This window comes from Lytechinus pictus, chromosome 12 (assembly GCF_037042905.1).
Source record: "Lytechinus pictus isolate F3 Inbred chromosome 12, Lp3.0, whole genome shotgun sequence".
NCBI lineage: Eukaryota > Metazoa > Echinodermata > Echinoidea > Temnopleuroida > Toxopneustidae > Lytechinus > Lytechinus pictus.
In genome coordinates, this window is record NC_087256.1 from 6,242,663 (window position 1) to 6,268,615 (window position 25,953).

The 25,953-nt window shown below is 36.4% G+C and overlaps 2 protein-coding genes across 2 annotated transcripts; both read right to left on the reverse strand.

Moving 5' to 3' along the window:
• Positions 1-2,429: 2,429 nt before the first annotated feature.
• Positions 2,430-7,228, reverse strand: LOC135156205 (uncharacterized). Its single transcript, XM_064107890.1, has 3 exons — positions 7,053-7,228; positions 5,341-5,599; positions 2,430-3,661 (listed from the first exon to the last, which is right to left on the reverse strand). Exons 1-3 carry the CDS (start codon positions 7,077-7,079, stop codon positions 3,204-3,206), a joined length of 744 nt encoding a protein of 247 aa, XP_063963960.1. The 5' UTR covers positions 7,080-7,228; the 3' UTR covers positions 2,430-3,203.
• Positions 7,229-15,543: 8,315 nt separating this feature from the next.
• LOC129273243 (uncharacterized) lies at positions 15,544-19,633 on the reverse strand. Its single transcript, XM_054910267.2, has 3 exons — positions 19,356-19,633; positions 18,052-18,316; positions 15,544-17,435 (listed from the first exon to the last, which is right to left on the reverse strand). The coding sequence occupies exons 1-3, from the start codon at positions 19,416-19,418 to the stop codon at positions 16,933-16,935; spliced, it is 831 nt and encodes a 276-aa protein (XP_054766242.2). The 5' UTR covers positions 19,419-19,633; the 3' UTR covers positions 15,544-16,932.
• Positions 19,634-25,953: the final 6,320 nt, after the last annotated feature.

Below are 25,953 nucleotides of genomic sequence, written 5' to 3' on the forward strand. Positions count from 1 at the left end.
ACGAGTATCGCACTGATTAATATTAGTATGTGCAATATAGATGTAATATTGTGCGCTGTTTGTATTTTATCAGAAATGCGCATCCGATAAATGTACATTGTTATCTTTTGCATATATAACATAAAATGATATATCTTGCATCTTATTTCAACATTTGTTTTCACTTTATGTGCCATGACAACAATTATTATGTATTTATTCGGTTAGCGCTAAAATTGACGAAATTGAGATGCAGAACACAAACATTATACTATTGATAGTTTTCACAAACTATTATTTTTAGTAAATCACGATTTTATATTTCATATTGCCATATATGTGTGTGTAATATTCCCAATTTAAATGCATATTTACTAGACTTATAATTTAAAACTCGGAATAAAAATAATTCCATATCAAAGATAATCAAAGATATGATGATAATCCGTCAAAATATCAAAATGCGTGATTTTCGACATTCTTTCAGATTTCACGCAAAAAATTATACTTTCACGCAAAAGTGCACTTGGCATCCGCCCGTACGTTATTCCTCAGTATTTCCGCAAGAATTTGAGCTGGGATGCAAAGAATTGACAAATTGTGCTATTCAATTAAAAACTCGCTTTAGTATGTACTTATACATGTAATTAAAAACTCGCTTTAGTATGTACTTATACATGTAATTATGTACATAATGTACGGTATTTTCAATTTTTCTTTCAAAATGCGCGCCTGGTAAAATGCACATTGTCTCCTTTCGGATAACATAAAATGAGATATATTCCATCTTACTTGAAAATTCTTTTAATTTTTGTGGCATTAGGACATTTACTATACATTCGATTGAGAAACGCTTTTAAATCGAAGAATTTAAGTTGCGTAAGAAACTTTAAACTATTGATAGTTTTCACAAACTTTTATTTGGAGGAAATCGCGGTTTTATGTTTCCCTGTGCCATATGTGTGTGTGTAATATTCAAATTTGAAATGCATATTTATGAGACTTATAATTTGAAACTCTGAATAAAAATAATTGCATATCAAAGATGATAAAAAATATCAAAATAATCCGTCAAAATATCAAAATGCGTGATTTTCGACATTCTTTCAGATTTTACGCTAAAAATGACACTTTCACGCAAAATTGCGCTTGGCATCCGGCCGTACGCTATTCCTGGGTATTTTTGCAAGACTATTAGCTGGGATGCCAAGCATTAGCAAGCATTAACAAATTTTGCCGTCCAAAGTATAAAAAATCGTTTTGGCCGGTCTACTATTATGATACATAAATACAAAATGATTAAAACAAAATAACTGTATAAACCCATATGATAATCTTATCACATGGATACTGATATAATAGTAGTCCTAAGTAACACTTTGACGATATATACAATTCGGCAACTAAAAGAAATCAGTTTATTGAAATCAATGAAATAATTCCGATGTAAAAACGAAAATGAAAGTTAACGGCGTTTATCTTTTTAAATGAAAATAATTATATTTAGATAATGTTAGTAAAAAATTCATTAAGAAAAGCACTGAAAATTTCATCAAAATCTGATAAAAAGAAAAAAAAAGTTATTGTATTTTCGAGTTTTAGCAATTAAATGATTAATAATATTTATTCTTATCTATTTATTTGTTAAAAAAACAGGGAAACCCATTCAACGATGTGTTGGTCTCCCATGGGGCCCTGTGACAGTGTACATAGCATAACATAACAATTATAACAATACCTTTAGACATAACAGCATCATAATAAGAGAGGCATAGATAAATTGGTAAGTACATGTGAAGGAATCTTAAAGCTAAAGTGGCAAGTAAAAACAATCAATTAACAATAAAAGTACATTGATGTAAAAAGCAGATGACGTGAAATTATTAAGAACGTGTATTGTTACAATTACAATAAGCCGAAATCTGTAAAAATTAAGAAAGAAAGCTGGAGTTGTGAGTCGAACAAAAATATCAAAATAGAGGGCCGAATGTTAATTATGAAAGTGACTGAGGTACAATTTGAAAAGAGGAACGCTTATGGGTCATGACTCATGAGTAGCTAATGCTAAAGGCTTCTTCAAATGAAATTTGAATGATGCAAGGCTAATTTGAGATCTTATAATAATTACTAAATAATACTGTTCAAATAATGGCGAATCGATAGAAGGTCGTCCCTCTTTGGAAAACATTTTATTGCGTCAGATGTATAAAAGTAATAATTGCTTGCAAGCAATTGCTAGCCAAGCAAAATATTATGCCTTAGCATTTGCTTTATTTCGTAGACATAACCCTTTGATTGTGCTTAACCCTAGCTTTTCTTGCCTCCAGAAAAGAATTGCTAGCGGTTTTAACAATAGCAACATAACCATGGTAACGCTGCACAATGGGCCGGGGCGAAACCATAGTGCGCCAAATGTCATTTTGGGCAATTTCAGATTTTTCATTTTTTTTCATGGCCAGCTGAAAAACAACACTTTGAAGAATACCTCTGCAAAATATTACATTCCATAAGGTTGTTAATTTCCTGTTTGAAATCGTAAAATATGACATTTTGCGAGTTGCCTCGTATAATGACAACCTAAATGATACACAATTCATTTCACAGGAGGTTTTTAATGTATGAATCTGAAATGGCTTCCACATAATCCTGATATATTTTTTTTCGTGTGAAAGGATTAAACGTAGATAAAAGACACATTTCAGGTGGTTTATAGGATGGTTATTCCTCAAAATAGGCTGATAATCCATGTTTTTTTGCATTTACATTTGAAACGTTTAGATTTCCGTCTAAATTTTATGACCATCATTTTTCCCAAAGTCTAAGCTTTTTGTTGATACTAGATTTAGCTGCCCGTTTTTATGTTAGAGTCGATTTTGCTTGACATATTACCCGAAAATACGTTCATTTTTATACCTCGCAATCAAGTCGTCACAGCGCACCGTATGCATGGTATGGGGGCGCACATAATCATTCATTATTTTCATTTACACGGTTAGGTCGAATACATGAAAATAAGAAGTTGCGCATAATGTAAACAAAATTAAGATTGATAGCGCATAATTTCACTACCAAATTAATTTCATGTGGATTCCCACAAGGCTCAATATTAGACCCGCTTCTTTTTCTTGCTTACATCAATGACCTTCTTTTCCCAAAAGGGCCCAAAGCATTTACTTGACACAGTGAACGGGTCAACCAAGAATTGAAACAAGTCTAGGAATGGATCAAAGCCCCGATTTTAGCGTTGCCATGGTTATATTTTGTTGAGCTGCAGCCCGTGCCATACTCCGGGCTGAAGCCCTTGTTATGGCCCGGACTGGATCCGGTTTACTGGGGCCTTTGTCTCGGGCCTTTATCAGTAATTTACCCAGATATGACAATGTTGCAAACAGTTGGTACAGCACGGTCCTTCTTCCATTGTGTCCGAAACTAAGGTTGGACGTCGCAACCTCCACTTCCAAGAACGCATTCCTCAGGAATACATCCAAGTCGTTCAAGTTTCTTTGCAGTAACTGAACGCCTGGTCCACAAATTTTACCACACATCATGACAAGATAAGAGTTTTTAAAGGCTTTACCTTGTTGATTTCTCAACTGTTCCATCTTCAGTTTGTACCTATCAGGTTTGCTCAAATCTTCGATTGATGTAAAGTCGTGGACTATAATACATACCCTGTCTCGACCTGCGCAGTTTCGGTAGAAGAAAGAATAAATTTGAAGAAAATTTGAATATTTTCATTATATTTCAATTAATCTATTTTGCCTATTTCTCGTTTGATATTTATTTCACAAAAAAAGAAAGAAGCAACAATAATAGGCCAACATAAAAAAAATTAAAGGTACGCAAGTAACACAGTCAAGTTAAGTAAAAAAATATGATGGGACCAATTATGGAAGCTTTAAAGTTTGTTTGTATGTTTGTTTTATTTCAATACGGGATACAAAAACTTGCTATCAGCTATCAGACTGTTTTCAGCAAGACCGTCTATACAAATAATCATTACAAATAAAGAAATAAACAAAAAGTTAAACAAAACTAAAATAAAACATACGTGATAACTAGTAATACACAATCAAAGTAATTCGAGAGATATTGGCAGAAAAGAATAAAAATAAATGAATGAAATCATAGTTCAAGAATAAAGGCAATGTGAATAGTACTGTGCTGTTTTTACTATAAAAAAAATCTTTTTGGGTTTGACGACTAATCGAGATATTATACATTTATTTTGGCAAGATGGCTTTTATCCATAGTTTGCCGACTTGTAAAAATATTGATCAAAGAACTGTATTAACATCAATACCCTTTGTTAGTTGATATGGCGACGTAAGGAAAGCTGGAAGCATTGTTTATTTATTTCTAGAATCTTCCTTTTTTAAGGGGGATAAAATCTCAGGGGGGGGGCTCACCATTTTGGGGCGGGGACTCATGTCACAATTTTTCGACCGCAACTAGGGCCGTAAAAACGAAGAATTCACCTTGCTTTCGAAAAGGGTTATAAGTTGGTCGAAAATATTTATCTTCGTGATATGTATTACTGCATATAAGTTGACATTTGATTATTGAAAAGTTTTTTAAAGAATTTCTTCTCATTTAGTCTAAATACAATCCAAAATCTTGGCAACTTAGTGGTTAGTCACAATTCAGTTCATCCAATATCGCTATTTGAGTTGTCTATACAAATTTAGCTTATTTTTGGTGAAAATGTATTTTAAAATTATCAAATTGTAAAGAATTCACAAAAGAAAATGTTTTGGAAGATTCTCGAAACTGTGAGCTGTCATTTGAATGTATATTTTTTGTACGGTTAGAATTCTCCGAGGCAACTTTTGTTTTCAGACTTTTATTTCAAATTGATGATAATGAAACTGTATATTGATTTTTTTTCCATACATTTCTCTAAACTGACCTGAATTTGAGAATGGGCTGAAACTGAGTTAGTCATAAAATTTTACTTACGATGTGTGTCATCGATTCAAAAAGTCTTCAAAGTGATAAAGAAAGGAATAATCATCCATGGTCGATACAAATAATGGCTCCCATTCATAGGCAACTTAATATCTGTATTGATTCTAAACAATGTCTCTCGTTCACTCAAGGGTGAACACATTTCACATGACGATTCATCTTCAAAATCAAATTCAATTTAAAATGATACCAAAGATTTTGTTAGCCCGAGTACTTTCATAATTTTTCATAATTGTGAGACATTGGTAGTTTGAGAAGGTTATGCTTGAATAAAAATGTATGAAGGAAAATTTTTATTTCTAAAGTGAAATCTATATGAGAAAATTACAAATAATCTTTCTTCTCGGTGGTGTTGTGGTTATTTTTTAAAGGCGTGGTGCCATTTAAACCTACCGACGGTTTCAGCAGTGTAGTTCAGGAATTCATCGTAGAGGGCGCCCTGGACATCAGTGATGACAATTCTTCTGTTCCCGATAGAATGACATAGTAGCACGAGGTTGGTATCGGATGGTAACTTGAAATCATCAATATCATTGCGATTGTACGGTAGTTCATGGTATTCGACTTCTAATTCAGGGTAAATGCGTAAGAGCATATCAAGCAATCCCTGCACCCTACCTCTGTGACCAGCCGCACATACAGCCAATCGTAGCTGCAAATTAGAGTCAAACAAGAACATTTTCAGTGCCAGATGGAATGAATTTCTCTTTTTTCCACTTTCACTTATCTGTTCCTATCAATCATTTCGTTTTAATTTATTTGTCATTTATTCATCACCCAATGTATTCATGTATTTATTCATTTATCGACTCAAACATTGATTGATTGATTTATTTATTCATTCATTTATTTATCTATATATTTATTCAATTATTTATTCATTGATCAATCACTGGCAGCACCAGGATTTACAAACTAGGGGGGGCAAGCGGGGCATTTTTTTGCCTGTTTCACGAATTCGAGCGCGAAGCGCAAGTTAAATTGTTTTGATATAGACCCTACTGTTTTGAAAACGGACCTGTTAAGGATTGTTTGCATTGACTCGTGAAGATGACATTCCACCAAATAAATACGAGCGCGAAAATGTTTGATATCCTGAGATGATAACTGGACGTTCTAAGCATTTTTTGTTAACCATCTTTGATATTCATCTCTTTGATTTTGGGGGGAGGCGGGGGCATTTAACCGCGCACTGTCATGTTTTAAAAGATTTGATAGTACAACTTTGGGAAAGAAAAAGACTTCTGTCGTTGCCAATTAGTACAAAATATTAAATTTACTTTTGCCAATAGTACGGATGGGTATGATTTGAGTAATCGTTTAAATCCTTTTGTGGACGGAAAGGGTTGATGGATTTTTAGAGATTTTGTGTTAATTTCTTTAAATTGATACGCAAGCCATTATACAAATCACCTCACTCACCTATGCAGACGAGTCACTTTCACGTAATTTATACATGTAATAAGCTGATATTGTGAGAGAGTAAAGGGAACGACGAACAAAATAAAAGTGACCCTTATTGAAGGGCAATACAATTTGACGAAATTTCTTCCTTTGCCCCCCCCCCCCCCCCAGATCAGCCTATGCACGAGTCTGCTCTTCAAGTGACGAAGTGAGGCAAACAAAAGAGGGGCTGATTTTTTGGAACATTGTGAAGTGTTCATTCGTCCTATATACTTTGTCATATTTGGCGTGGCAATAAAGTTGTATTTGTGCTCGCCTTGTGTCAAGATCCACTTGTAGATTTAACTTTGATTTAGTGTCTGTGCTTGCAGACTAGTATGTAGGTCGAGTTCACACTTTCCGTCTCTATGAGGGGGCATGATCCAATCCTCTAATCCCCTCCCCACTTCAATGATTTTTTTTAATGTCGATTTCAATATAATAGTAAATGTGCAAGTTTCGGGTATTTTCTAAAATAGATGGTGAAATCGAAATGCTGTTGATTATTATCAGTTTGTCATAATCATAACGTTTTCACGTTTTTGTACACGTTTACTAAAACAAATGGGGAAGCTGAACCCCACCCCCGTTCCCCGGTGGCCCTTCATTATATTAGTAATGCGGAAGTGCAATCAACTCAAAATTGTTATTTTCTTTCTTACCTTGACTGTTTCGCTTTTCCCATCCATCCTGTTGATATCATCTTCTTCTGATTTTCACATATCATAAAAAATGCTTTTTATTTACATCGAGTTCTTGTAATAAGTCTTTTTTTTAACCCGACATTAACTCTGTACTTTGCTCGTGTAACACAAACATGATAAACATGGCGACCGTGCCAAAATGGAATTCCCCGCACAAGCCGCGTAATGTCGTATTTTTAGCGCTTTTTGAACGTTGAGAGTCTATTAAAAATGCCCGTCGAATGACAATGGAAAGATATAAAGTCATTGGCGAAAGTTGATGGATCGGGACAGCACACCGGACCGGAAGAAATATTGCAAATATGTTGTTTGTCCAGAGTCCAGGACGACACTGTTGTTTTGAATCGACGATTTTCGAAAACGGCTGCTTTGTTATGGGTTATGAAGGTCTTTCGGCAAAAAACGCGTTAAAGAAAGGGTCTGCGAAGATTGCTTAAAATGTCATATTAAAAAAATATCCGAGAACATATATCAGTAATGCTTTCGGCATATACAAGCTCGTTATGCCGAAAATTTGTTATTTTGAAGATTCATTTTGTCGGAGGTTCGTTATTCCGAAAATAAAAAAGGGTTCGTTATTGTGAACATTTGTGGTATTATACTCAAGGTTCGTTTATCATAAAACAAAATGGGTTCCTTTTTCCAAAAATCTGTTCATCCGAATACTATCTAACATTATGAGTGATAGAAACAAAACATAAGTGCAATTTTGATTAAGAGCAACTGTGAAATAAGGGTTTATAAATGGTTAATGCTCACTTATAGGAAGGGAAAAGTGGGGTGAAGTTCACGGCTATGGCCTACCATCAATGCCACCAGTTATCATGGTTATAATAAATAAATAAGTCCATGATACCAAATGACAGTGACTGAAAACCGCGTCATATTCATTACATTATTTCTGATATCCAATGAGAATATCACACATGTTTCATTCAATTTGATCTACTACTTAAAAAAAGAGCAGAATATAGATTTTGTCATTTAATTTCCTGAGCTTTGAATTTGACCCAGCAGTGACCTCAGTTATGCAGCGGCGTACAGATGGGGTTTGGGTAGGCTTGCGTCCCCCATCCCCAATTTTTAACGACCAAGAAAAAAAGGAAAATCAAAGAAAATTAAAGAGAGAATAGTAAGATATATAATTTTCTGAATATTATATCAAAGTATATCACAAAATTGGATTTTTGTAAAAAAAATGTCGACAATTTTACTTGATCGCAACGTTTTATAAACTTTGCCCGATACGCCATATCTAGCCCCCTAAATCTTTTTGGAGTATTACGCTACTGAAATAAAGTAATGATAACTGGTAACCATCATATCCAAGTTTAATGGAATAAGGATTCACGATTTCAGAATTACTTTGATAATTCAAAACCTATAACTTCGGTCAAGTTGTCTGACCGCCCCCCCCCCCCACCCCGAATGAACTTTCACTTTGGCTTTAATGACCTGAATTTTCCGATACACCAATTGGCATGATTGGAGGTAAGTGTTATGGAAAAGGGACTGAAACTTGCAAAATTATCTTGAAAAAATCTTAACCTTAGTTATTTTGTATGTTGATATCATATTAATCAACGTCATCGACCCTATTGAAGTTTGACCTTAATTAATTATAACTGGTGGCAAATAACAATACTCCATTGCAGGCGAGACTACAAACTAAGAGTAACTTTATCAAAGTTTGCTAACTATGCTCGTTCGCAATATCAGATTATATAGTAATAATTGAAGGCCTTTTCTCATAAAATACCCCTTCACACTCTTGGACACCATGTAATTTCAAACTTCTGCAAATTTCTCAGTCGCATAGGTCGCTTGCACATTACACAAAACAACAAGATCTTGAGAAACATCGAATAAAGCGTCATGAATTTGTGTATCCCCCCGAAATAGACCTTAATTTGGGGTAACCCCCAAGTCTGGAAATTTTAAATACCTAAAGTAGGCCCAATTATGGCCGAAAGCTTGTGATTAATTTTGATGAACTGAACCCCGGCTAGGTCTCATTGCTCATTTTTGCTCTATTTATAGCATCCTCTAATATATATATATATATATATGTGTGTGTGTAACATTATACATGTACAACAGCTTTGGCAACTCTTTTTATTTAAATATTGTAAAGAAATGGATGAAGAGAACAATGGTAGGCGTAGCTCAAATTAAGGTTCCCCAGAGCTATCTACCCTTTGGAAAAATTGGTGATGCCGAAAAATGTATCTGCCGGGAATCGAACCCGGGCCCCCAGGTCTATCTGACTATCTGACGGTCAATCGGATCGGGGTCGCCCTAGCCACTAACCCGTCTCTGTGGTCTAGTGGTTAAGACACCGGCGTTCAAAGCTTGGGGCCAGGGTTCGATTCCCGGCAGAGACATTTTTTCGGCATTACCAATTTTTCCAAAGGGTAGATAGCTCTGGGGAACCTTGATTTAAGCTACGCCTACCATTGTTCTCTTCATCCATTTCTTTACAATATTTAAATAAAAAGAGTTGCCAAAGCTGTTGTACATGTATAACTTCACACATTTGTATACTTTCTCCCATACGTGTACTCTATCAAAGCAATACCTTTGATCCAGCTGAGGAATGGCGGCTTGTCATTGTTCAAAACCCACCTTCACCCGACAAAGGAAATTATAATTGGTATGATGTCGAAAATCTGTCTATCTGACGGTCAATCGGATCGGGGTCGCCCTAGCCACTAACCCGTCTCTGTGGTCTAGTGGTTAAGACACCGGCGTTCAAAGCTGGGGGCCCGGGTTCGATTCCCGGCAGAGACATTTTTTCGGCATCACCAGTTTTTCCGAAGGGTAGATAGCTCTGGGGAACCTTGATTTAAGCTACGCCTACCATTGTTCTCTTCATCCATTTCTTTACAATATTTAAATAAAAAGAGTTGCCAAAGCTGTTGTACATGTATAACTTCACACATTTATATATATATACATATATATATAATAAACACAAGTTCACAAGGTTGACTGGAGGTTCATCAAATTTAATTGCAACTCTGCGACATAAAGATTATCATGCACGCGAGGAAGTCTGTCCTGTTCGACAAAGACACCCCATGGAAGAAAAAGGATAGCGGGAGCCTGTTCGACGTCACCATGGGCAGCTTTGACGGAGCAGAGGTCTGCGAACTTGTTGGCCTCTACATTCTGAACATCCTTTCCAAACAGCATGGCAAGGAGCACGTTGGCCTCTACAGAGATGATGGTTTGGCTGTCTTCAAAAGTATCTCCGGTAGTGAAGCTGATCGTATCAGGAAGAACTTGACGAAAACCTTCCAGCAGCTCGGCCTCAAAATCACCATCAGCTGTAACCTCAAGATCGTGAACTTCTTCGACATCACTCTCAACTTGAACAACGGCAAGTTCTACCCGTACCGGAAGCCAAATGACCAACCCATGTACGTCCACAAACAATCCAACCATCCACCATCAATCATCAAGAACCTACCAGCTTCCGTAAGCAGACGAGTATCAAATATCTCCTGTGATGAAGAGACCTTCAAGAAAGCCACTCCAATGTATGACAACGCCCTGAGATCCAGTGGATACGCAGATAGCCTGTCCTACACGAATGACCAACCAAGACGGAAAAGAAAAAACAGGCAGCGTAATATTATCTGGTTCAACCCACCATTTAGCAAGAACGTATCAACCAATATCGGCTACATCTTCTTAAAGCTGGTCGACAAACACTTCCCAAAGAAATCCAAACTCAATCGCATCTTCAATAGAAACACCCTCAAAGTGAGTTACAGCTGCATGCCGAACGTCGCCAGGATCATCAAAACTCACAACAAGCAAGCCATGAAGGTAGACAATAAGTCAAACAGCAAAACGTGCAACTGCCGGAAAAAAGACCTCTGCCCTCTCCAAGGGAATTGTTTGGCTACCAACGTCATCTACAACGCGGAAGTAACAACCCACAGACAAGAGGATGACCTACATTGGCCTCACGGAGCCCCCTTCAAGTCCAGGTACTATAACCACCTCCAATCCTTCCGACACGAACGGTATCAGAACAGCACGGAACTGTCGAAGTTCATCTGGGACCTGAAACGATGCGACACGCCGTATACCATCAAGTGGTCCATCGCCAGCCATGCGCAAGCATACTCCAACGAGACAAAGAGATGTGACCTGTGTCTCACCGAAAAACTTCTCATTATGAACGCTGATAAGCAGTCACTGCTGAACAAACGCCCAGAACTCGTTTCGAAATGCCGCCACCAAAACAAGTTCAAGTTATGCAATTTCAAAGACAATCTTCCGTAATCACCATGCACGCACATCGTATAATGCAGTGACATCACCAATACTAGTGATGCAGCCTTTATAGGCATAATTTTCATTTTCACTTTCATTATTATCAATTCTATGGCATCTCATCTTATTATCGATAAATCGATCAACCACCCATCGCGAAGTATCGATTATTTGAAAAACATTTGAAAAACATTCAAATTATAAAAACCTCAGCGCGCACTGGTTACCTAGTTTCATGCGCCCACTATGTGCGTGTTTGGTGTAACGCGCTTTGCGCGATCGCGACATGCATTGTTCAATGGTATTGAAAAGTTTTATCAGTTGCCTGAAGATCGCACCTCAAGTAGGTTGCGTGAAACTCAGATACCGTGTTTACACTTAATCGGCTTTTGAATCGGCTCGCGGTTCTGAACCGCGAGCCGATGCAGCATCGGCTTTTTCATAGCGTGTAAACGCGAGTAACTTGCATCGGCTCGCGGTTCAGAACCGGCAATTTGCACCACCAAAGTAGTAGGTTCAGAACCGCGAGCCGATGCAGAATCGGCTTTTTAACTACGTGTAAACAGAAAGCCGATTCTGCATCGGCAATTTGTGCACATTTCATTTACTTTACCATTGTGACGTAATTGTAAGCGCACTGATCCAGCGTTGTCTTTATTATGACGTATATTGTTGGTGTGCGTATCATTTCAGGTTTTTGCATCGGCTCGCGGTTCTGAACCGCAAGCTGTAACAACGTGTAAACGCAAACCAAAAGCCGATTCTGCATCGGCTTTTGGTTCTGAACCAAAAGCCGATCAAGTGTAAACACGGTAAGAGTTGCAATTAAATTTGATGAACCTCCAGTAAACCTTGTGAACTTGTGTTTATTATCCAAAGCTCTTCCTGTGAAGGACATCGAGCACTCTATACAAGGATAGAATTCCCGAAGTATATATATATATATATAAAGAAATGAATGAAGAGAACAATGGTAGGCGTAGCTTAAATCAAGGTTCCCCAGAGCTATCTACCCTTTGGAAAAATTGGTGATGCCGAAAAAATGTCTCTGCCGGGAATCGAACCCGGACCCCAGCTTTCAGCGCCAGTGCCTTAACCACTAGACCACAGAGACGGGTTTTTACCAAGGGTAGATAGCTCTTGGAACCTTGATTTAAGCTACGCCTACCATTGTTCTCTTCATTCATTTCTTTACAATATTTAAAAAAATAAAAGAGTTGCCAAAGCTGTTGTACATGTATAACTTCACACATTTATATATATATATATATATATATATATATATATATATATATATATATATATATATATATGTGTGTGAAGAGTAGAGTAGAATCAAGGATGAAGCAAAGTATACACTATGTTGTAAAGCTTTCGGCCCTGGCCTTCTTCAGTTTTTATTTGCTGACATGGGTCATAGCAAATTCTTCTGAATTAGGGTTGTGTTGTGTACCGTGCGTGTACCGTTGTGTAACGTGCGTGTGTTATTTACAACGTGCGTGTACCGTTGTGTACCGTGCGTGTGTTATTTACAAAGTCTTTGTAAATAACACACGCACGTACAAATAACACACGCACGGTACACAACCATTGTGTTATTTGCTTATAATAGGTGTTTTCGCCTGAAAAACGGTAGTCTCTATGGACAGAATTTCAGAATATAAGCAATATTTTGTGAAAACACTTATAATATTATGCATGCTTTCATGAATATGCGGTAGGTGTGTTGATGACGTAATACCTCATTTCCCTTTTCTTATTACATTATACATCATGCGTATAGATAGATAGATAGATCAATTTTATTTTCACACCGTAAAAACCCAAACAGATACAGAGTCTGATTTGCATTGGGGCCGTGCCACGAATAAAATGTACAAAGTAAAAGGCAACCAATAGTCATGAATAATACATAAAACATAATAATCGTAATTATTACCAGGTGAAAATACAAAAAAGTTAAGTTTATACAAATAATTACGAATTGTAATCAAATGATAAGTTGGAAATATACAGAATATCTTCAATATGAATGCATAATACAGAAAATATAACATTATTATAGCGGGGTGAAATATTAGTCAGATACATAATTATAAATGGATTAATTTGAATTATTGAGAAAAAACACTCAGTCTAACAACACTGCACACTCACCCTTACACACAAACAGATACACACCATACACCCTTCCAAACACCCGTCATCATTAAGTCTCATCCCTATGATATAACGCATACAGGCATAGTGGGTAAAAAAATCATGTAAAACATTTTTAAAAAAGAAGAAAAGGCGAAATACCCCCCCCCCCTCCCCACCAACCTATCCCTTTGTGATTCATTTCTTTGAATTAGCTAAAGCCCTTTTGAAACTGGTAGTGGTATAAGATCGTTGCATTTGAATTGTAGTGAGTTCCAGCATTGAGCCCCCCTGAACGTAAAAGTTTTCTTACCAGATTCGGTTTTTGCTTGGGGGATATTTAAAGTTAGTGGACCTGGGGTCTGTTGTAGAAAGAGTTGCGTTTAAACGAAAGTCAAAATATCAATCGCAAGTCCGAAATGCGCGCTGTTGATTGGTTGAAAATCAAGTTGCGCATGATTTTTAGAGTTGCGATTGATTGCAACTCTCTCTGCAACAGGCCCCTGACCGTGTATTATAAGTATGTATGCCTATAAAATGAAAATCTTTCAATTAAATATGTTGGTGCCTGTCCTGTCATTATCTTAAACATCATGATAGCAATGTTGTCACTTCTGTTTTCTTGTAGCGTTACCCATTTTAATTTATTTAAATTTTCTTTGGAAGATGAATACCATGGAGATCGATTTATTATTCGGGCAGCCCTATTTTGTAGCTGCAGAAGAACTTTCTGATTAATCAACCCGCAGTTACCCCATACAGCATCACAATAGTTAAAATGTAACATTATCAGGGAATTATAAACAATGATCAGATCATTTTCGTCGACGAAGTTCTTTATAGACTTTAACATATATAATATTTCTCCATTGTGAAGCAAAGATTGGCTTCAGCACTGGAGATCTTACGAATCGGATCAGTACGATATTCCATTTTTACATTCTCCAATGACAACATGTGAACAAATATAATTTCATAAATAGGATAAAAAGAAAAAGAGAGGATATGACGTCGTCAGCTCGTTCATTGTATATTTAAAGGGGTACTCCAGGCTGAAAATAGTATGATTTGAAGAGAACAATCAGACGAATAAAGCACTGAAATTTTTATCAAAATCGGACAAGGAATAACGAAGTTATGGCATTCTAAAGATTTGCATATTCAGATGAAACAGTTCTAGGCATGTCTTCATGAATATTCAATGAGCAAAATAATGATGTCATATCCTCACTTGTTCTTTTGTATTTTATTATAAGAAATAAGGTTCATTCAATTTTTCCCTTCAATAACCAACAATACTGGAAAAACAACTGATTAAGTGCACAATATATTCATTGCTGCAACTTATTTCATTAAAGGAGACATGTCATTTACACGTGTATAAAAAAGGAAACAATTATGATTTCATGTAATAACATAAGAAAAAGGACAGTGGGGATGTGACATCATCAGTCCATCTAATGAATATTCGTGACGATGCGTGCATAACTGTTCTCACAATATATTGCAAAATTTTAACATTCAATATCTTTGCTATTTGTTATCAGACTTTGATGAAATTTTGCTCTTTGAATTTCACTCCATTTATTGACATATAGATATGTTCAGCCCGGAGCATCCCTTTAAGAAGACATGCATTGAACTGTTTCACCGAATTTTGTTTTAATTACCATAACTTTGTATTATCCGATCATACATACGTTTAATTATATATATTATGTAGATATACACAATGTAGATCGCAACACATTAAAGGAGGCCCGTCGGAGCAAATTGTAAAGCGTTACGGTATGATATTAATTCTGAAATCCCATTTTCTATAAAAAAAAAAAAAAGCTGTAAGAGATTTTTTTGTGCTTGGAAATACCATCATTTGATACCCCCATTCTGTAATTAAAATTTAATATTTGTATCTTGTATTTTATTTTTTTAAATGGGAAATTTATATTACATAATATATGGGGAGGCTGCTGTATATGCCGTCACAGATTTAAACTTTAACAATTAACGATTCTTATTCTTTGATTGATTTTCATCAAACCTTCACTAGTATTTTTTCTCTAATTTTTCTTCTTTTATCAATACCAAGTTATCGTCAAGATTAACTTCCCCTTAAAGCACTTTTTGAAACACATCCGCAGTGACAGGTATGTATGCATCTAACCAAACAATAATGCGAGCGCAAAGCGAGCTGAAACTTTTTATATACTGGCCCGAAAAAAAGAGACATTTTAAGGGCTGTTTGTCGGAATTCATGGAAATGATTCGTTTCTTATTCATTAAATCAACGTAATGAGAGCGCAAAGGGTGTGTTGAAAAGTTATATTATTCAGACCGGACCTGAAAACTGGACATTTAAGCACAGGCTCTGTATCTCAAAACAATGAATGCGCGCGCGAAGCGGGAGGTTACATTTTAAGGCCTGTAGCAATTCATGAAGGGGAATCACTAATCAAGTTATGCAAGCGCGCAGTTCGAGTTGAATTGTATATATATATATATATATATATATATATATATATATATATATATATATATATATATTCAGACCAGACATTTCAAGCACTGTTTTGTAATCAAGAACAGAAGTCCTGAAAATGTATCTTTTTCAATTATTCCCATCCCCTCTTGATTTTAGTAACTTTTCTTCCTTTCTTCTCTCGCCTGAATTTTGTTTTTCTTCTGCCTATGCAGTCAGCCGCCTAACATCTGCCTAGGAACACGATGATACAAGTTTCCTCTCTTATTTCGTTGTCAGAATTTTTTTCTTTTTTCTTTTGATTTATTTACTTTCATTCTCCATCTTTCTTCTCATTTTTTCTCTGTCCTCACATTTTTTTATACAAAAGTGGTACGGTGAATACCGTACCACCTGTAATGAACCCGACGGCCCTGTATTGAGGGATATTTGACATTTCATAATAATTATATGAATATTTACAGAATTGTATAGTTATCATTATGTACTCAAACTGCTTTGCTCTTTCACTGCAAGTATACATTTATGAATTTTTTATGCCGGTAGCTATAATTTGTACGTTGTAACCAACAGCAAATTCATGAAAATAGAGGAAGAAATGAAAACTTTTTTTGCCTTTAATTAAGCCTCATTCACTATGATATGACAAAGGTCACTATCATTTTTTTTTTCATTTCTACTGTCAATAAATCAATAAATGTTGATTATAATCGCATGAATTATACGTAAAAAACATTTGCAGTTCAAATCTGGCAAATTATGGATATTTCTAGAAAAATATCAAAAATTACAAAGAAGCCATAATGGAGATGAAGATGGGGGGGTTCAATTCCAGAAGGGTACAGATAAAAAAACACACACACAACAACCCACAGACACATACACACAAATCATTATGTAAGATATTCGATGGCAGTTGTCATGGTTGTAGAATTAGATAGTGTTTGCTGTAGAGGAAGTTTTTAGAATCTCAGTGGTTGTATCTGAAGAGATGGTTGAGGGAATCATAGAAGTTGGTCCTGGTGGGGTAGGGGTGGCAGTGGTGGTTGTTGGAGGAGGTGTTGGAGTGGTGCTTGTTGGAGGAGGTGTTGGAGGAGAGCCTGTACCAAACGCAACACCAAGACCAACAGCTAAAGCAATAATAGCAATCAAAGCGATCAAGATGGCCAACTTTCTCTTATGTAGGCTCCACCAAGGTACTTTTGGGGTGGGAGTCTTCGCAGCGTTCACCAGGAATGTCTTCAAGTCATCCCAGTTGCTCTGTTGCATCTCGACCGGTCCATCAAGCTTGCCACACATCATGGTGAGAGCAGAGTTCTGGAACGCTGTACCCTGCCGGCTTCTAAAATCCTCCATCTCCTTTTGGTACTTCTCGGGTTTGTCCAGTCCCTTGCTTGGAGGGAAATCATGGGCGATCACGCATACCCTTCCTTTACCTGTGTAGTTTACAAAGAAGAGATTAAGGACGAATGCAAGAACTAGTTATCAAACGGTATTATGCCAATGGTGTGTTGACAATAATTTTGACATGTTTGAACACTGATGTACCTATGGGTGGGACAGGAATATTGATAATCTTTTTTCATTTGTTGCTAATGGTTATAAGAAATAAATGACGGGAAAGTGCTTCTGAAAACGGTAATGATCTTTGACCACTTATGGAGGAGGGGGAGGAGATTTGGTGTGTGTCCTGACGTGGTTTGTCAGGTAGGCCACTGGTTCTGGATGCAACTTTTCAAACCAGTTGATTTTTTTTTCGCTTCGTCTTCTGCACGAGTAGTTTACGAATATCTTGTTTAACCGACGAAACCAGACCAGCAAATGCTATTTCCAGTGACATAGGCATACTCCTCGGTTTTGAGTCGGGTTTTTTTTTTCCTTCTTCTTTTTAGGGCACCAACACTTTATTTTTTGAGGGCTGGATCAAGCATATTTTTGAAACTCTTATTTTGAAGGCAAAGAAATGGTAACTCCTCGCCCCCATTTTTAGGAGGAGATTTTACGACTTGTTTATTCTTAAGAGTTACCCAAAAATTAAAGCTGTAAACTAACCTAATTTCTTTGCGGAGTATGGCAAGAACTTGTCGTAGAGGGCATCCATTACATCGGTGATGGCGAACCTTCTGTTGTTGATAGAATGGCAGAGTATCATGGTACCGACATCGGAGGTTTTGAATTCAAAGTGATCGATGTCGTTGTACGGCAGTTCGAAGTGCCGGACATCAAGGTCAAGGTCAGGGAACTTTATGGATAGCTCATTGATGAACCCCTGCACGTTGGTAGCAGTAGCAGACGTACACACAGAAACCTTAAACGGCTAAGCATGAAAGAGAGTTGGATAAAAAAACGCGTGTAGGTGTCCGGGTGGTTATTATTAATATTATTATTCTTTGGAAGGACTATTTACAGAAGTTTTCAATCATCATCAGTTTGGAGGAACAGCTATATTTATTTCAAATACTACAACATAAACACAGTAAAGTGTAATCTGGTTTAAGAAGGGGTGGGGAGATAATCCAAACAGGATTAAAAAGTTTCAATAACGGTGATTCCACATGTGAAGTCAAGATCTTGGAAATGTATTAATGTCAAGTGTCTTACAATTATAGTGAGTGTGTGGAATCATTGTTTGAGCATATTCGTAAGTCATGAGAAAACGGGGGTTAAAGGGTCCAACTAAAACTTACAGGTGGATCACCAAAAAGATGGGGCTGGAGTCAGATTTCCATCCCATTCTATACTAAATACAACTGTGACCAGGCCCGACTAGCACTTGTGCCATGTTCCGGTCTCATTTACCAATATGTTCGATGTCGTGTGGTCCAGTGATTAGAGCATTGGACTCATAATCGCAAGGTTATGAGTTCGAACCCCCACTCTGCCATTGTCTCCACTTTGATAAAAAGGCCCGAGTGTGATATCTGTCGTCTATAAGGTCAGCCATTATGAATGATTAACCTAGACGTAAAATTTTTCCTAGGTAATTGGTTATATACCAGCTTGGCGTTTACCTGCAAATAAATGTTGTCCTGTCGAGATCCTACGGGAGTTACCATAAACAGAAACAGACTGAAACAGATGTGCAATATTCCGCAATTTGTTTCATTGCAACCTTGAACATGTGAATATTGTTGGCTTATAAACAAATTGAATCAAACAATACGCATCCAACCGCCCCCCCCCCCTCATGGAGGTCTATACTTTATCTATCTATTCTTTCCCCCCCCCCTTCCTCTCCGTCGACATCTGCTCTTCTCCCCTCCCCACCCCTCTATATCCCTCTCCGTGCATGTTTGGTCACATATCACCATGGTTGGAGATATCCCCTTTTCACTTTTTGTTTTGTTTCCGCTCACCTTTCTACCATCACTCTCAAGTGATCCATAGTCTTGGGCTTGGCTCGGCATCACTGCTGTCATATGATGTAGACCAACTTTAGATCCAAATAGATGACGAAACGAATGTTGTGATTTTATGATGTTTCAGTTTTAAACACCCAGGTTCGCAAAGCTCTCATATTCTCCTTTCAGTAATTTGCACTTGTACTGTTACTGAAGAAGAAACGGTGTGTCAACATGGCGAACATGAACGTGGAAATACCCGCACACCCATTGTGTAAAATAACATTTAACCTTTGTATTCGACGGCTTGCGCGTGCGCATGAATTCGGGGATTCCCCAAAAGTCAGATCATGGGTATACCCTAGTTTGCAGACACAGACCTTTGATTTTCAAAATTCGGATAGTGCACAATGCAGTCTGAAGAAGTGAGACTAGATTGACTATGTACTGTGGCGTAAATATTCACATCTGAATGATACGCGCCTTTTAACCCAATTAAACAACAACAACAACAATATGTATCAACCAACCTCTTATTTGACAGAGACAGAGAATTTTCAGTCTAGTCTTCACTTTTGGCATCTAACTAGGTTTAAGTGTCAAATACTATTCTGTGTTTGCAGACTAGCTATACCCCTACTTGGGGAAAGGGCAGACGTCCATGTAGGCTCATATGGTATACAGGCTCATATAAGAAAGAATAAGACTTTCGACAGTTAAAGTTGACCATAGATGCTTATAATCGGCAAACTAAGACTAAGCAGTGGCGTAAATCCCGGGGGATTGGGAATATACCCGCCCCCCCCCCCCAACACACACTTTTCGGAGAGGGGGGATGGCATGTACAATCATCTCCATTCACTTTTCAAGACGTAAATGATGTTTTTTAATCATCAAATGATTAGTAATGCATGGGTTCACCTTTAAATGCGGCCAAAGTGCTTAAATTTGCAAAATTTGTCATTCCAAAAATGTCAAAATTTCTCGCGCGGTCGCTCCGCTCCAGCACCTAATCTAATCTTACAAGATTTTAGCCATTACAAATCCCAACGTTTAGCATAATTATTGCAAATGTTATATTCCCTACATCATGAGAGTATGGTTATAATAGTCCATTTATGAAATGTATGATACCAATGATTTTTAAATATGGTTATAACTTTGATCATAAACCAATCAAAACATCCTTTGAATACACTGGCGTAAATGGGGGGAGGTATGCTATTCTAGCATCTTTGTGGAAGCGGGGAATAATACTTTACTTCGAGTTTAGTATATACGATGAGTTACTAATGACATTGACCAAATGAAACACAGAGGAAAGGTAGGACAGCAATATTTCCCACACACTTCACATTCATCATGAAATTTGCTAAGAATTTGAATGTTGCATCTCCCAATGCAGGGGCGGATCCAGCCTCCACCAATAGGGGGGGGGGGGCGAGATTTTTTTTCACCCATATTTTCCCACATCCGGGCCGCTCAAAGTTGATTTTTGTTTATTTCTTTCAGTTTCAGTTTTATTTTTTCTCATTTCCGACAAAACAGAGACAAAATCCATCATAAATACAGTTATAACAATTGAAATGTAATCAAGAAACATGTAACACAATATATGTATATATATTCATCTAACTTATACATTTGAAACTTAATATGGATCATGAAATATTTGTGGTTGAAAATAACATGCTGGAAATGGAAAGGTCCACTGTGAAGCTATGCTTGTAAATCGTGGACCCCTCAAAACAAATTATTCATTAATATTAAATTACATAATTAAAATAATGATAGTGGCCAAAAGAGGGGCAGAAAATGTGAAATAAACAATAACATGATGTATGAAATGAGTAATTAACGAAGAATAACTAGGAGAGACGATGAGGAGAACATATCTGCATGTGGACTAACATAAGAAAATGTTTCACAGGTGATGTATAACGAGTATGAAGTAAACGCGCAAAGGAAACGATCAAAGTGTATATGCCTGGTTGAGCAGTGGTGACGAGTTCTTCGATACCAATAATAATAACAATGACAGTAATAAAAGAGATAATAATAATGTTGATGATATTGATAATCACAATAATAATAGTAATCATGATGCTAATAACAAAAATAATCATGATAATAGTGATAATAGTGATAATATTGACAATAAAAGAAGGGACAATCTAAGTACAACTGGGAGAGCTAGGTTTTATACGTAGCCATGGGCGGAAATCTGTCCCGAAAGGTAGGGGGGACAACAGGGGCTGATCCAGCCTTCACCAATAGGGGGGGGGGCGAAAAATGTTTTCAGCCATATGTTAATCCCCGATCGGCCGCTTAAAGGTAATTTTTGTCTGTTTCATTGAAGGAGTAGACCTCATTGTCACTTTTTAGCTTTATTCTTATAAATCAACATAAATATATAATATCATTGTCCTTATTTATATATTGCGAGCGCGAAGCGCGAGCAAAATTTTTGGGGCAAATTTATGTATTTTTTCCTAAAATTTGAACATTCTGTGCAATGTTTGTTATCCTGAAAAAGATGTATAATATAACTTAATATTTACTACGAACGCGAAGTGCGAGCAGAGGTTAACTGATGGAAAAGGTACCTGTTAAAGACTGCTTGCAATTAGCTATGAAGACGTTACATATTTCAACAATCAAATAATGCGAGCGCGAAGCGCGAACTGAAATTTTTACCCAAAGACTGGAAATTCTAAGCACTTTTTGTAACTTAAACATATAATAGGTATATAACTAAACAATTGTTGCGAACGCGAAGCGCGAGCGGAAAATTTTGAGATTTATAGACCTAAGAACGAGACACCCTATTCATGTTTTGTAAATCATGAAAAGGATGAGTAATTGGGGGTTTTCCTTACACCCGGTCCTTACATTAATAATGCGAGTGCAAAATGCAGCCAGAAAACAATCATATACGTTTAATTTGAATCGATCGAAAAGGTACTTGTTAAGGACTGCTTGCACTTAGCCATGAAGACGTTACATATTTCAACAATCAAATAATGCTAGCACAAAGTGCGAGCTGAACATTTTTGACATTTCTACAAAAAGAATCAAAAATTTTAATCAATTTTTGTAATCGTGAACAGGGTAGCTATATAACTAAACAATTGATGCAAGCGAAGCGGGAGCAGAAAAATTCGAGATTTAGACCTAAAAACGGGACACTCTATTCATGTTTTGTAAATCATAAAAAGGGTGAGTAATAGGGGATCTTTCTACATTAATAATGCGAGCACAAAGCGCGAGCAGAAAATTTTTGATATTGTGATCTGAAACTGGATTTTGATCAAAATAAAGAACAAGTTGAATATCTAAATAAACATGCGCGTGTTTCCTATTTAGACCTAGAATCTCGGCATTCTACACATTTATCAGCGAGCGCGAAGCGCGAGCTTAAACTATTTGATATTTTGAGTCAATTTCAGCTTTATATTTCAGGCACTTTGTAGGAAAATTGTGAGGTGGATATGGATCATTAAATTAATATCTTATGTATTTATGCCTAATGAGGGCGAGAAATCTGATGATATCATGGCCTGAAAACTGGACATTTCAAGCACTTTAGTAATTATGAATAGAATGCATCAGTTAAAATATTTTTTTACCATTAATGCGAGCGCAAATCGCGAGCCAAAATCTTTGATAAACTCTCATGAAAATCAATATTGAGACATACATAAATCGCCAATCAAAATGCGAGTAGCGCTATCTGCTACGTTTTGACAATCAGACTTGAAAAGGGATATTTTTCAAAACTAAATGGAATACACAAAAATAATAGGTTCTGAATAAATCGAATTTTGCAAGCGCTCAGTGCGAGTAGAAAATGTCAATAATCAGACCATAAAGCTGTCTCTTTTACAGAGCACTTTTTGACAAATCAGTTTGTAAAGTTCGATTTCCGAGGTAAAATGTATAATGTATATTGACTTCCAAACTTGATATTTAAGCTCCATATTGAAAAATCATCTTACAGGCAATGCGAGTGCGAAGTGTGAGCGAAAATTTCATATAGTGACATGAAAGATTCTTTTTATTTTCCAAGTCTTCCCCTCATCTTATTTTATTCACTCTGGAAAACTTGACAAGCAAAAAAAAACAAAGGTTTTCACTCAAAATGTAAGGTCATTTAGTCCAAAATACATGTATTATTTCGAATGTGAATGATGCATTTTTATCCATCATAAAATACCAAAAATAGTAGGGGGGACATTTGATATTGTGTCCCCCCTACTATTTTTGGTAGGGGGGACACGTCCCCCCTGTCCCCCCTGGGATTTCCGCCCATGTACGTAGCCAATAAAAATGTCTTAAGTTTTCTTTTGAAGACTGCGAGTGAAGGGGAGTTTTTCAAATCTATGTGCAAAGTATTCCAAAATTTAGGACCTTCAAAAATGAATGTATTTTGTGCTGAAAGTGTTTTTAGTAAAGGTAAATGAAATTCTTCAGACTGTCTAGTGGGATATTTATGAATAGTTTGATTCTTTATAAACATGTCATGAAAAAACTAAGGGAAGGGCACCAGAATTGAATTTAGACATAAATTCTCCAAGATGAAACAAGTAGAGATCGTTTACTTTGAGAATATTATGTTCAAGGAAAAGTGGATCTGAGTGGGCACGAAACGGAGCATTGCAGATTATACGAATTACTTTTTTTTGTAACAATATAATTTTTTGTAACAGAGTTGGATGAGTGTTTCCCCAAAGCAAAAGTCCATAATTTAGGTAGGGTAAAACAAGAGAATAATAAAGAATAAGCAAAGATCGTTGTGGAAGATGTGATTTTAGTCTGTTAATGATACCAATATTTCGAGAGATTGTTTTGCAAATATTTTCGATATGTAATTTCCAGGAGAGCTTGCTATCAACCAAAACACCTAAGAATTTTGTATGCGAAACCTGCTTAAGTGGGGGTATTGTCAAACATAATTTGAGTCGGTAATGAAGCTAAGGAGTTACTAAATAATATGTAATTCGTCTTCAAAAGATTTAATGACAGTTTATTGGTTCTTACCCATTCTAAAACATTTCGCAACTCTGCATTGACGACATCAACAAGAACATTTGGATCTCTGTGTGAAAAAAATAAGTTAGTATCATCTGCAAACAAAATGAATGACAGTGAATTGGACGATTTATGAAAATCATTTATATAAAGAATAAACAACAAAGGGCCTAAAAGACTCCCTTGCGGAACACCACAAGTAATATTTCTAAAATCAGATTGTTTTCTGTTAGAGAGGTAACTCCTGAACCACTCCAAGGCCTTTCCACGGACACCGATATGATTGAGTTTATAAAGTAAAATGTCATGATTTATCGTATCGAAGGTCTTGGAGAAGTCCAGGAATATACCAACTGTGTGAGAAGAAGAGTCAATTGAATGGGCAACCTTTTCTACAAAAGTCATTAAAGCGTGAACAGTACTATGTTTCTCCCTAAAACTAAATGGGAAGTTTGAAAATATATTATTTTTCTTCAGGAAAGTTATCATTCGAGTGAACACTATTTTTTCTAAAATTTTGGAAAAAGAAGACAATAACGAGATTGGCCGATAGTTACCTACTTCAAGTGTGACACCCTTTGAAGGAGTTGTCCCAGTGGCGTAATGAGCCAAAAAAAATTAGGGGGCTCGATACGGCGTATTGCACAAAATTAATAAGAAGTTGCGAGCGAGCGAAGCGAACGAGCAAAATTTTTGACATTTTTATTACAAAAATCAAAGTTTATGATAGATTTTTACATAACACTTGGAAAAAATAGGCCTATGGCTATATTTCACCCTTATCCCTTTCCTTTTCTCTTTTTTTTTCTTGGTCGTGAAAAATGGGGGGGGGGGGGGGGGTCAACACGCCCATTTCCTAACAGTCATTTCTTAGCTTTATTCTTATAAAACGACATAAAAAGTGTAATAATCTCATAAGCCCTATTTTTTGTTTGTTTGCTTGCATTTATTTCTGCGTTCAAAAACACAATACTAAAATATTTACAATTACAATATACAAAATAATTCACAATATAAACAATGTAGTCATATCACATAATAAATACAAATAAGGATGTGAGTATAAATTAATCTTTTATAAATGTAAACATATATATATAATGTAATAAATGAAGGCAGGAGACCGCCATCGTGAGCGGTTAGTCTTGAATTGATGGCGGCTAAACATCTTGGGAGTTTCATGAATTTTGTCCTGAAAATTGAACATTCTGGGCAATGTTTGTAAACCTGAACAAGATGAGTATGTAACTAGATAAATTTGTAATATGGGTTCTGGCTTGATCGAAAAGTGACCTGTTAAGGAAATTTTGCAGTTAGCCATTAATCCCTTAATCCCGATAATCATTTTTATTCTCATCTCACCTTTCACCAATGAGCAAATGAGTTTTCATCGAACAAAGTTCTTGTAAAGTTTAATTTGTTGATAATTTTCCTTTATCATCATCTGTAATATGCACATCTTTTTAAACGACTGGATGAACTTTTCAATGCTTTCCCTTTACGCTCTTTCGCTGCATTTCCCCCATTAACACCCCTTGAAAGACAATTTTGGTCATCATTCTGTCTTCAAACTATTGAAAAT

What these genes read in the sequence shown, in the direction of transcription:
- LOC129273243 (XM_054910267.2), bottom strand. Translation starts at nt 19,418, where the DNA reads ATGACAGCAGTGATGCCGAGCCAAGCCCAAGACTATGGATCACTTGAG. An exon ending in TTGAGAGTGATGGTAGAAAG is followed by an intron (nt 18,317 to 19,355) that starts GTGAGCGGAAAC and finishes TTTCATGCTTAG; the next exon opens with CCGTTTAAGGTTTCTGTGTG. An exon ending in ATACTCCGCAAAGAAATTAG is followed by an intron (nt 17,436 to 18,051) that starts GTTAGTTTACAG and finishes TAAACTACACAG; the next exon opens with GTAAAGGAAGGGTATGCGTG.
- LOC135156205 (XM_064107890.1), bottom strand. Translation starts at nt 7,079, where the DNA reads ATGGATGGGAAAAGCGAAACAGTCAAG. An exon ending in GGAAAAGCGAAACAGTCAAG is followed by an intron (nt 5,600 to 7,052) that starts GTAAGAAAGAAA and finishes TCTAATTTGCAG; the next exon opens with CTACGATTGGCTGTATGTGC. An exon ending in CTACACTGCTGAAACCGTCG is followed by an intron (nt 3,662 to 5,340) that starts GTAGGTTTAAAT and finishes GAAACTGCGCAG; the next exon opens with GTCGAGACAGGGTATGTATT.